The 13,439-nt window shown below is 39.0% G+C and overlaps 1 protein-coding gene across 2 annotated transcripts in view; it reads right to left on the minus strand.

Moving 5' to 3' along the window:
• Positions 1-891: 891 nt before the first annotated feature.
• Positions 892-13,439, minus strand: part of mlf1 (myeloid leukemia factor 1) — a 35,661-nt gene continuing 23,113 nt past the window's right edge. Inside the window, exons 6-7 of one of the 2 annotated variants that reach the window (XM_048604625.1) lie at positions 8,519-8,630; positions 892-1,846 (exon numbers count right to left, since the gene is read on the minus strand). In XM_048604625.1, the coding sequence (XP_048460582.1) occupies positions 1,717-1,846; positions 8,519-8,630 (242 nt within the window). In that variant the 3' untranslated portion in view covers positions 892-1,716. The remainder of the gene's footprint in view (positions 1,847-8,518; positions 8,631-13,439) is intronic. The other variant, XM_048604627.1, reaches the window with a different exon arrangement.

Consider the following 13,439-nt stretch of genomic DNA (forward strand, 5'->3'; position numbering starts at 1 on the left):
AGAATGTGATCACAGCTAGCCAGAAGCCTGAAATTTACGTTTTAGTGAGCTTCCTGATGTTTCATTACGCTTTGATAACTATATTACTTTCTGGAGTGAATTTGTGTCTAGTATACCTACAATGATATCCTAATAAAGGTGAACCAATTCTTTTCTGCAAATATTCTTTCTGTCTGTTTCACTAATTTATTAAGGAATACATTTAAAAACAAGAGAAACCAAATAGTGACAGAAAGCATATGAAAGCAACAAAAAGTCATTCTACTATGATAGAATTACGGTTAGACAAACCTAACCACTAATGATTTTAATGCAGACAAATGGTAACTGTAGGAAGATATGTGAGTTAAATGGATTCAACTTGGTAATGATTCACAAACCAAGACACAGTTTCCTTAACATTAACTTTATTCTCATACATGGAGTCTTACAGATATCCTGACTATCTCCATTGTTCCCAGTTATCAACTTTTCACGCTCTTTGGAATAATCAAATTCATCACCCTCAACTGAAACTATGTAACTGATATGATATTAATGTGGGTACTGTAGCAACAACTCGCAGGATGGCAAATGTTGATTTAAATATTTTAAGTAGACTGAAACATGCCAACTAAGGGAAGACAAAGAATGGTACATGGAGGCTCAGGGCCCTTCAGCACTGTTTGAGGGTCTAGGGTGATTTCTCCCAAGCACCAAGATAACCTGGTTCCTTCCCCATTTGATTAGATCCCTCACCTCAATATCATTACTCACACCCCTCATCATAATCAACGACGTCTTCCCACACAGTGACTCTGACACTGCTTCTTGATCTTCTCCCATCCCTCCAAACCACTTATTCCACTCTGCCCCGCCTCCGCTCTCTCTCCCCCACCCCCCCAACTCCACCTGAGAAACTATGCCCCCGAACAGGAAGTCTACCTGTGGCTCCCACTGCAGGCTCCTCACCTGACAAGAAGACAAGGCTACCAATTAGCTTCGCTTTGGGTGGGAATCCAGTTGGGTTGGTTGGGCATGTAGAAGAATGAAAAGTCATCATCTTAAAACATGCAATATCCTGAAGTGACCTGACAGGGCAAATGCTGAAAAGAAGCTTCCCCTTATGGGAGGGGCTAGGGCTAGGATCAGGGCGCAATTTAAAACTAAGAGTTCTTCGAATTAAGATGGCGATGAGATTTTTTTCCTCACAGACGGTTGTTAGTCTGTGGAATTCTCTATTCCAGAGAGGAGTGAAGGCAGCGTTGTTAAATATTTTTAAAGTTGAGTCACTTAAATTCTTGACTGACGTAAATCAGGCTACATACCCCCAAAACATTGTACCTCCCACCAATGTCATCAAGTAGAATTAGTAATTACCCTATCAGTGCCCACTTGTTGTACATCACCAATGAAAATTAAGCCCAGTATTTTGATTCAATATTATTAAATTAAATCAAAATCTTCACCTGTATTTCTATATTGAGTGTCAATTTTGAGTAAATAGATATTGACTATAAACTTCCATAAAATGCATTCCCTTTATTTGTTGCACACTACTGATGACAAAAAAAAAAATAAGTGCTGGTTGTGCAGGTTTAGCCAAAAGCTAAAAATGAACTGAAGTATTCTACGGGAACGAAACCACAACTCAAAAAGCACAGCCTTAGTAATAGCAAACAAACAAAAAATGGCCCAAGTCACATAATGAAGAGCCACGTAGTTTCAGTGTGAGGTTCATTTTCTTCCATGTTTCATCATATGCTGTCCATTAAAGTTTCGTTGAGGAGAATTCTTAGCAGGACAGCCACAACCACCAGAGGGAGTAACAGGGAGTGGAGCAGTCGGTCCTTTGGCACATGTTGTGCTACAATGCAAAATTCCATTATATTATTACTTAAATTGTAACATTAACGGTGTACAAACAATTTTCATTGCTGTGAAGTTTTTGAATATACTGGCAATAAGAATAGTTCTTCTACTTCAGTTATCAGAAACTTACAGCAATGAGAGCTTATCATTTACAGTACAGAAGTTTAAAACTTGGGGTCTCTATCCTGCATAATTTCAATCAGAATACACAATTATTGCTTAGCTTATATGGATACATGACATTGGCATAGAATTTGAGAACAGCAGTGAAGCACTAGTATTATATAATAATGTTTGGGACATGTACTTCTCTAACCCAATGTGTAATTATCAGAATAAAAACGTTTAAATATATATTATTAAAATTACATTTTTAAATCTTTTAAGGGAATGAGACTCATACTCCTAACTTCATTTTTAGAGTCAAAGAGGTTGCTAAGCAAGAATGCCATTAAAAACTCAGACTGAATCAGATTTAACTTTTTCCATCGGTTCTTGAAATGAAATACATCAATTTCTGATTGATTTAATCAATAAAGTCTGACACAGCCTATGTTATGGAGAAGGGTATCAGTGACACAAACCTATGAATTTCGCATTTAAATGTACATGTACATGCTAGAAAGTTGTCATCAGTTTTACATAACAACAAATTTTGCTGAATCTTAATCTATTGAAGGATTACTGCAGATACAAAATAATACATTTCATTGTAAACTTCGAAGTACCAAAACTCCAGTCAATAATTTTTGTAGAGTTGAAGGGAAGTTTGCAATAAACTCATCACTTTTATAACGTGTAAACCACTATTGTTTCTTCTCTGGCTTCTTCAGCCATAAGATTTTTAATTGGATGAATAACCTAAATTTATTTGCCCAAGATGTGTACCCAATGGAGCTTTTGTTATTGGTCAAAATTGAGTTAATTAGCAGCAACCAGCTGAAATGGTGGATAACAGTATCTGTTATGTGCTCTTGCATGTATGGTACAGAATTTTTTTTTAAAATTCATTGTGGGGAGTGGGTGTCACTGGCGGCCAGCATTTATTGCCCATCCCTAGTTGTCCTTGACCCACAATGCCATTAAGGAGGGAATTCCAGGATTTTGACACAGCAGCAGTGAAGGATAGTGAGATACTTTCAAGTCAGGATGGTGAGTGGCTTGGAGGAAGGGGAATTTGCAGGTGTTGGTGCTCTCATGTATTGGCTGCCCTTGTCCTTCCAAATGGTAGTGGTCGTGCGTTTGGAAGGTGCTGCCTGAGGATCTTGAGTGAATTTCTGCAGTGCATCTTGTAGACACCACACACTGCTCCTACTGAGCATCAGTGGTGGAGGAAGTGAACACTTGTGGATGTAGTGTCAATAAAGCAGGCTGTTTTTTCCTGGATGGTGTCAAGCTTCTTGAGTGTTGTTGGAGCTGCACTCATCCAAACAAGTGAGGTGTATTCCATTACACTCCTGACTTGTGCATTGTAGATGATGGATCAGGTTTTGGGGAATCAGGAAGTGAGTTACTTCACACAGTATTCCTAGCCTCTGGCCTGTTCGTGTAACCACTATGTTTATGTGGTGAGTCCAGTTGAATTTCTGGTCAATGTAACCCCCAGCATGTTGACAGTGGGAGATTCAGTTATGGAAGCACCATTGAATGTCAAGGAGCAGTGTTTAGATTGTCTCTTCTTGGTGATGGTCATAGCGTGGCCTATTATCATTGGCAGGGGAAGGGAAACAATATGAATAACCATCAAATTGCAAATTTGAGCTTTGAAATTGACTAAGCTAGGAGGTTGCTGGTTATGTGCAATATAACATCAACATTCATCATGCAAAGTTTTGTCCTACAAGTACTTAGAGTCATCGAGTTATACAGCATGGAAGGAGACTTTTCAGTCCAACTTGTCTGTGCCGACCAGATATCCTAATGGGATCTCATCTCATTTGCCAAAATTTGGTCCATATACCTTCTAAACCACTCCCATTCATGTACTCATCCAAATGACTTTTTTAAATATTGTAATTGTATCCACTTCCACGACCTCCTCTGGAAGCTCATTCCATACACACACCACCCTCTGCATGAAAATGTTGCCCTTCAGGTCCCTTTTAAATCTTTCCCCTCTCATCTTAAACCTATGCCCTCTAGTTATGGAATTCCCTACCCTGGGAAAAAGACTTTGATTATCCTGTCCATGCCTCTCATGATGTTATAAATGTCTATAAGGTCGCCCCTCAGCCTCTGACACTCTTGGGAAGAAAGCCCCAGCCTATTCAATCTCTCACTATAGCTCAAACGCTCCAATCCCAGCAACGTCCTTGTAAATCTTTTATAAACCCTTTCAAGTTTAACAACATCTTTTCTACAGCAGGGTGACCAGAATTGAACACAGCATTCCAAAAGTGGCTTCACCAATGTCCTGTACAGTCGCAACATCATGTCCAACTTCTTTACTCAATGTACTGACCAATGAAGGCAAGCATGCCAAACATCTTCTTCACCTATCTACCTGTGACTCCTCTTTCAAGGACCTATGCACTTGCACCTCAAGGCCTCTTTATTCGGCAACACTCCTCAGGACCTTACCTTTAAGTGTATAAGTCCTGTTCTGGATTGCCTTACCAAAATGTAATACCTCACATTTACTTAAATTAAACTCCATCTGCCACTTGTCAGACCACTGGCCCATCTGATTAAGGTGCCTTTGTACTGAGATAACCTTCTTAACTATCCACACACGACCAATTTGGGTGTAATTTGGAAACTTACTAACCATACCTCCTATATTCACATCCAAATCATTAACATAAATGGTGATAAGCATTGGACCCAGCACCGATGCCGGCGGCACACCGCTAGTCACAGGCCTCCAGTCCAAAAAGCAACCCTCAATCACCACTCCCTGTCTTAATTGATGATTAATGAAAATTGTTCACATAAGAAGTTGAACAAAATATATTTCTAAATAGTTTCATTGTTCAACACATCAGAAACCTGAAAGTCAAACTAGTCTGGAGTTTGTGATTGGTTTGCATCCTCACAATTAAAAGAATATAAAAGTTTAGATGTGATTTAGCTGGAGCAATACAAGAATGAATAAGATCAATTTGATACAAAGAGAAAGTTGGAGGACAAATTAACAGAGATTCCAGTATTGCTCTCTCAGACACTGGATCATGCCTCTGGAGTAGAGTTCTGTCCAAGAATCATACAAACAATATTATTGCTCATTATAGGCCACAGAGGCTAGCAACAAGAGGTTTCAGGAATTTCATTTAAGACTCCCACTTGAAAATTATGTGCAAAAATGGTCTAATTTGCAGTGGTGAAAGGCTCAAATGACATGACATATAAGTTAAAATGTTTAAAAGCTGTCATCTCTAACATCTTTTAGCTCTAGTAAAAGATTATCAACCTGACATGTTAAATCTGTTTCTCTCTTCTCAGATGTCACTATCTCTGCTTAAGTGTTTCCAGCATTTTCTGTTCTTATTTTAAAAAGGAGTTAGAATAGAAGTTGAAACATTTTACACAAAGTAATGTTTTGACACAGGTTGCTCTTTAAGGGAATGGTACAAATACTTTCATGAAGCAAATGGATTCATTTACGAGCAAAACAAAAATCAAATTATGTAGTGAGAAAGCAGGGTGGTGAAGTCACAATCACCCAAACTGAGCCAGATGTAGTCGGCCTAATCCCCATTTCTTGTTTCTTCTTAACTCAAATTCGTGGAGCACCAAGAAGATATATAGTGCTTAGAGGCATTCATAAAAATCCAGACAGTGGATGTGAAGCTAAATGGGAGTACCGATTTTTGTGCTGATGATACAAAGTTCTCATCCTGGTATTCACATCACTCCATGATCACACCCCACTCTATCTTTGTAACTTACTTCGGCCCTATATCTCACTGAGATATTGGTGGTACTCCAGTTCTGGGTTCATGTGCATTCGTTGTTTAATTTTCTTTTTTTCTTCTCATTTCAATTGCTTCATTTTTATTTCTTTGCCTAGGGTATAATTTCCCCCTAAAGTTTTCCATTTTTTTGCATCTTTCCTCCTTTAAGCCATACTTAAAAACAACCTCCTTGATTTCTGAAGAAGGGTCCAGACCCGAAACGTCAGCTTCCTGCTCCTCTGATGCTGCTTGGCCTGCTGTGTTCATCCAGCTCTACACCTTGTTATCTCAGATTCTCTAGCATCGGCAGTTCCTACTATCCTTGATCAATGTTTTTGTTCCTTGTCCTAACATGCTGCTATGATGCCAGGCATCAAATTTGATCTGCTATTATTCTGATCAAGCACCTTAGGATATTCCATTGTCTTAAAGGTGCGATATAAATGCAACTTTGTCAAAATTAAGCCTTTATGGCTTTTAACAAACTCAGCATTGACTCTCGCAGATTTCTGCCTTGGCTACACATACAAGAATCTTGGTTTGTCCACAACAGTACAGCACGCCTGAAAAAAAGACTCCAAAGTTCAAAAAGAAAACAAGGAAATCCTTCAGAAATTACCATGGAAGAGCTTTTCTTTGTCATCTTACCCTCAACATCATGACACAGCTTGGGTGACCACAATTCTTTGTGGTAGAGAAAACATTGAAGCTGATGACAATCCCAACAACATGGATTTCCACAAAGAAAGGAGGAAAAATAAAACCAGAGTGCATTAGTCATCAAAGCTTGAAGTATCTGCATGTTAACTTTCTGTGATTCAGGCACAACAGACATCCATTTAAATAATGTTCTGTTTTGCTATTCATCTTGAGAAAGTGGCCAACTTGCATTTTTTGCATTTTTTTCACATTAGATTCTATTGTCGCTATTTCTTTGCAGAATAATCAAATGCAATGCAGTGCAGGGCATTAGGGACCAAGGAGGATAGAAAAGCCAAAGGTAAAAAGGAGCTGAACAGAGACCTGCACTAATTTTCAACAGACATGCATTTAAATCCTGCCACAGCAGTGTGGGAAATTTAAATTCAATTAAATAAACCTGGAAAACTTGGTCTCAGGAATGGTAACCATGAAACTACAGGATTGTCATACAAAATCCTTCGGGTTCACTCTTATCCTTTGGAGAGGAAAAACATCTGTTCAACCGTAAATGCCATTCTAGATGTACAGCAATGTAGTTGAGTCTTGCCTGCCATTTCAAATGGCCTAACAAGTCACTCAGTAAAACTTGAAAAAGAATACAATTGGCCAAACCACTGGTATCTACCAAGGCATCAGGTGTGATAAAGGCATTGCCCACAGACCCTGAAAAGTCTTCTTCACTAACATTTAGAATCTTGTGCCAATATTAAGATAGCTGTCCCACAGACTAATCAAGTAATAGCCTGGTACAGTCATACTCATAGTATCATTGAATTGTATCCTAGACTTCTCCACCATTATCCGTAGGTATGTCCTACATGACTGGCAAGACAGACCCATACTAAGGCACAGTAGTATAAAGTCACAAAGTCATTGATTTTGGACTCCATGAATTCTCAAGGTTTCAGATCAAACAGGGACAAGAAAACCTGTTGGTGAATATTACCTAACACCCTTCTTCATCTGACAAATCAGCACTCCTCCATGTTAAACACCACTTTGAAGTAGCACTGAGGATAGCGGAGACACAGAATGCTTTACAGATAACTTTAAGACCCATCACCAAAAATGGCTTGGTCGCACCATTTTTGATCCAGCTAATCAAGTCCTGAAGGACAAATCTGCTAGACTGGGCCTGCATTAGAAGATGACAGAATCAACATAATTGCAACCTCAAAAATCTACGTTTCAAAAATGCCTCTGCTGATGATAGTATTGGGAAGAGTGACTTTGCACTGTCTTCGTAGAGAGGAAACCCATCTTCATACTGAAGATATTCATCAATATTTGTGGAAATTCAGCCCTAGCGTTCACTAAAAACAACCAAGTAGGTAGCACTTTCTCAAATAAAAGGCTCAAAGTTTCAAATGGTAATACCTGAAAATCTGCCCAGGCTTGCCTCAATCTGTTTTAAAAGAACTCTTTTCCAAAGGCACATGCAAAAGATTGTTTTGAAGCAACAGAATACAAAACATAAAGCCAAGCATAACAGAAATCCTCTTTGTGGGATCACTTATTCCCAAATCTAGGGCACCAACAATTAGTGACATTTCAAAGTTCCAAAAGATCCTCAATAAAACCACCTCCTATCCTTCAATCTTCTAGATAATGAATAGATATTATATGAACAAGGCATGCAATTTTTGGAGTGTGATAACATTCTGCTCACCTGTGCTTCACTTCTTCCCTGTCCAATGTATCCTTTCTAAGGTGAGTGTCCAAATTGTACAGAAGTCTAACCACAGCCTTGTGTAATGTGACCGAATTTCTTCCCCATTACCCTCTAGACCTTTAATTATTTTGTGCATGCACTAGTTTTAAGTATGCAAAGTTTCATGCATTTTTCAAGCAAAACAAATGCGTGGGAGCAGCATTATGAACAGTTCTATCAAGTGGAAACAAAATATGGTAGAAGCTCTCATGGAAGGAGGTGGTAGATTTTCTTGATCCTTAGTTTGGTTCATTCAGATTGATGATTCAACCTTAAAGCTGCAAAATGTCTATGTCTAACTCTTATCCATACAGGTCAAACTCCTAACGCATTTTAAATTCCACTCAGTACTCAGCCGTACCTTTGCCCTTCCTTGGTTTTTCCTGCATCATGAATGCTAGAGGGACAAGTTCCAGAAGGCATATACTTTGACACCTTATTCAGCCATTCTTGGTCAAAATTTGCTGCGTCAACTGTTGTTTTAAGAAAACAAAACAACAAAGTTAGTTAGAAAATACGTATGAATTTTCCCTCACCCTTCCAAGGTACACATACTCAAGCTCAAGTCAAATAGTGAGTGCTACCTGGGCATATTTCAGAGGTAAATCTGAAGTCACTCGTATTTTCTGATTTGGTGTTATGACTCGTAAGTTATGAATGTATGATGAACATGGGGTTGAAATGAAATTGTTGATTTGAAAGCGCACTGAAGAGATGTCTGGCAATTGTCCAAGGGAAAACAGCTCAGGAAAGATACATTACTTCTGAAGTGTGGATCATGAGATGCAGAACTTGGAAAGGAAATGATTACTCCATGCATGTACGCAGCTCCGCTCATAAAATAACAGCTATAGTGTTGCAAGAAATTTAATGATCTAGGCAAGTGGTAGGATCTGAAACATTAGATCATGATTATGCAATATATCAACAATGAACTATTCACTTCTAGCATAAAGCCTTTCAATTAAAACTTCTTCTTCCCATAGGTGCTCACAATACTGCAGTGTTCATTTTACAGAGCCTTAGCTGCTGAATAGCCACATCCCCAGAAGGATACACAGGACTATGCACTGTCAACTTTGGTGCAAGCACATGCATGTTGCAAACTTATAGCTTCACAATACTAAGACCTTCTAAACCATAGATCCAAGTGGTGTGTGTACTTTCTCTTTGATAAAACCAGGCAATAAGTTATCACAGGGGCATCTCAGCAACAGAATACTGAAAAATTATGGCCCTAAAGTTGGTCCAAAGGTGTGTTCCATGTGGAAGGGTAACAGTGTGAGTAAAACTTGGGAGTAAAGTGAGAGGGTTACCTTGTCTAAATTCTCCCAACTGAATCCTTACTTTTTTTTCTGGATATGTATGCATCTCCAACTTGCATAGTGATGGGCATCTACTTGAATTGGACCGAAGTTCACTATTTAAAGGGACAATTCAGATGCAATTCAGAAGTTGTCTAGGATGGATTTACACAGGGCAAAGGTGTTACATGTGGTTGCACTTATGATGCACACCTTCAAATTGTGACTCCTACCAAAAGTACCACTTAACAGCTTCAGTGACCACCAAATCACCACACCTCTATCATCCAGCTACCATTAATCATTCCTGCTTACATTTGCTTAACCTTACCCTCATACACTTGGCACTGTTGCAAACCTCATATCTCTTAGCTTGCTAGCTAGTCAACATGATAAGCAAATCTTCCAAACACATTACACTGCACTGATTGACATAGATCCATCTCATTTGCAGAAGGTGATGCACAAATAATGGCAGGAAGTAACTGGAGGGAAGAGAGATACCGATTAAGTTCATTAAGAAAATAGTACTGAGGCCAGTGGCAAGGGTAAAACATTGAGTATCTTCACAGCTATTCCTCCTCGTGGCTTTCTTCCTGATTTCACAATCGCTTATGTTGCGATTTCACCAGGTGTGCCCGCAGAGTAGTTAGTGAACAGCAAATTGTTATAGCTTGTACTAATCTCACTCAGTTTTTTGAATGGCCAAATTTTAGAAATAACCAGCAGTAAAAGTTTTAGTTTCAAATTTAAACTAATCTTTGATTTATTACACAATTATTGCTGTAAGTTACTAAGTAAAATAAATGATAGTTATTAGATAAAAATATAGGTACAAAGGTTTAAAGTAGGTGCAGATAAGATAGATATAAGGATGAAAATAAGATTGGCCTGTTACATTGCAGGCCTGTGGATTTTTCTTTCTCAGAAGAACAGATTGAAAACTTGAAATCATAATTTAGCACCTGCAATGATTTCTGTAATTGGAGGTTTCTCTCATAGGTGCACTGAGCAGAACAGGTTTTGAGGAAATGCGGGTTCCTTTATTTTGATTTTAATGGGATGCAGGTGATGGCCTTTCGTGGCTCGGTTCAGTACTACAGCAGTGGCCCTCCTGTGGCGCAGTGGTAGTGTCCCTACCCCTTGACCAAAAGCCTTTAAGGACCAGTGTTAGCTAAAGGTTACTTGAATTTTTAATGGCTCCTTTTGTGATTGATGTTGAGATATCACACCAGGCTGTTTTAATTGGCTGGCAGTGAATTAACAAGAAAGGTTGACACCTTATGAGCAAATAGTTCTTCCTGTCCAGAAGCCATAGTTTGGTTTGCTGTCATCTTTGAACTTTGGGCATAGCAAACTGCCACAGAATGAAGAAATCATGAGAACTGTCAGAATAAAGGTTATTGGTCTGCATGACTTACTGCCTTTGATTACACATCAGTTCCAGCACAGGACTGATGTGCAATGCCTGCAAAGAATATGCATTTGGTCAATGGCAGCTTGCTTTATGGAAAAGCATGCAATCCGAACTAACATTTATGCTCACTCTGCTTGCCTTTGTCTGGCATGGGAACAATATGAAATTAACAATACTGAACTGAAAATCATGAGATGTCACAAATACTTAAAGCACTGGCACAGAAAAGCCAGTTGCCTTGTGGTCACATCATGGCCACGTCTCACAAGTGCTCACCGATAAGGTGGGAAAATTGCTCATAACCTGTATAGATATGACCACCACTAAAAGTCTTTCACCCCTACTCCTACTTTTCAAGTAGCTTGTTCTGCTATTTGAGACCTTTTGTTCATTCTGCAAGACATGTTCAATTCCAAGAGGCAGGGTGACTAGTGTGCACTTCACTTCTGTATGAATCAATTTCACCCAGACATGAAGTCAGCAAAGAATACTGTAACATCTATCACACCAGTCCCTATAGATTTTTGAAACCTGCAACGATGGAAGGCATCAAAACCATATAGAACGGTAGCAATAGCCAGAAGAAATCAATCAGCCACGAGAAAGTAAATGGTGGGTAACTCCTTTAAATAGTGCCAGTAGTGGTTTCGTGCTGCAGCGTCATACACATTCAGTTGTGTGAGCTTCAGTAAGATGATGGCTGAAACTGTGAGCTCACAGTGACAGCACTGACATGATACCTTGATCTATATATTTCCACTATGCATTTGCTCAAACAACATCACTAATGTGGCGTAACGTTTTTCGAAAATGTCTTAGAAAATTGCAAAAACAGTGTTCCCAGATCTGGATGTTCCCATCATGCTGCAAAGGTGATTGCCGGCATCTTTTCTCTACACTGCGGACAGATGCAGGTCAATATTCATCCCTCCACAATGGTTGGAAAGAATGAAATTGAAGACTAACAATTGGTAACATTCCAAGCCTGTCACATGCACATCTGTTACCATTTTCAATGTTATTTGGCATGGCAGTATCTCTTCCTCAAGAGATGAAACATCTTGATGTATTTATGCTAGTACTCTGTCAGCCAAGAGATGCAGAGAGCTTGCCTCATCTTGAGCAAAGCCGCTGCCGACTGCAACTCATCATCTCTGCCACAAATTGCCATCGCTTGCAAGCTCCAACCTGTTATTGCTCATGTCTTTCTACTGTCATGCTTTAACCAGTCCACTTTCCTACACACCACGCACATGCCCCCACCCCCCGCCAACATCATGACCTCCATTAAAGTGTTTATTTTTGGTTTTACTGGCAACTACCTAATCCCTACTTCAAAATGAAGACACCATCATTTGTATAATTTTAAGGCTTATGTCTTAGAAACATGAAAGCATAACAAAATGCATAGTACTGATAGAAGGAAGGAGTAAAAAGGCATTTTCAGCTCCTGGAGGTATTCAAATGGCAGTAGTCATCAGGATTCAAGGTAGAACATACAGATGCACACAGGTGTAGCTCAAATGGCTCCAGATAGAAGAGTTAATGGCACTAACAGCTCGGACAGCAGTTACATACTATCCAGTGCTCTATGTAGCAGCTGGTGAGGGCATCCAAACTCCACTGGGACAGTTTGAAATCATATCTTATTTTTCTATAACTATTTTCACATGGATTCCTGATCTCCAATATCATCTCAAAATATCATGTCAACTTTAAAACTGGTAATATGTGACAAAAAAACACACACACATAAGGCAAAAAATAAGGGACATTCCTTTAAACCTTCTAAGGTCCAGCAAAATTTTCAGAATACTTAATAATGCAACTGCAAAGTAACATATAACATTGGTTTTAGCACTGAATGATATTTATAAAGCTACTATTATAAAATATCCTTTGACTTAGGAAAACTAACATTGTAAGGGATCTGATAGTAAAATTAAAAACTTGTTACCTAGTTTGTGACCAATCAGCAACAAATGGGACTTTTAACTACAGATGAGAAACTTTTTGTTTACATAGTGGTTACTTGCTACTGTAACTTTGTTAAATCTTACGGAATGGTCACAAACTCAGCCAGGACTCTGATATGCCAGGTCCAAAAGTCTCCTTATCAGCCTTAAAAAGTGGTCGAGTTTTTGACTATTCTTTACAAGGCCTGCGATGTGAAGGATGTGAGCCTTGGATGCTTAGGTCCCTCATTCCAGCCTCAGTTGAGACACAAGGTTGTGTTAATGCAGCAATGTTCTTTCTCAGCGAGAACCATAGAATGCATGTGGGGATCACTTGAGGATCCAGGTTCATGGATCCCTGAAGAAAAGAGAAGTAAGATTTATTTTCAAGATTTTGAAGCTGTTCTATCTTCACTTCTAAATGGTTGAAGGCCTGGATTTCCAGGCCACTCCATTAGATCATGGAAACTTATGTGGGGTTAGCAGTGGAACCTCACAATGGAAGTCTGATGCCAGCATAATTACTAGGTTTGTCTTTATAGAGCTTCAATAGTCTATCTTATCCTGACAGATAATCCAAATTCACATTAAGTGAAAATTAAAAAG

Source organism: Rhincodon typus, chromosome 13 (genome assembly GCF_021869965.1).
Source record: "Rhincodon typus isolate 14 chromosome 13, sRhiTyp1.1, whole genome shotgun sequence".
NCBI classification, from domain to species: Eukaryota; Metazoa; Chordata; class Chondrichthyes; order Orectolobiformes; family Rhincodontidae; genus Rhincodon; species Rhincodon typus.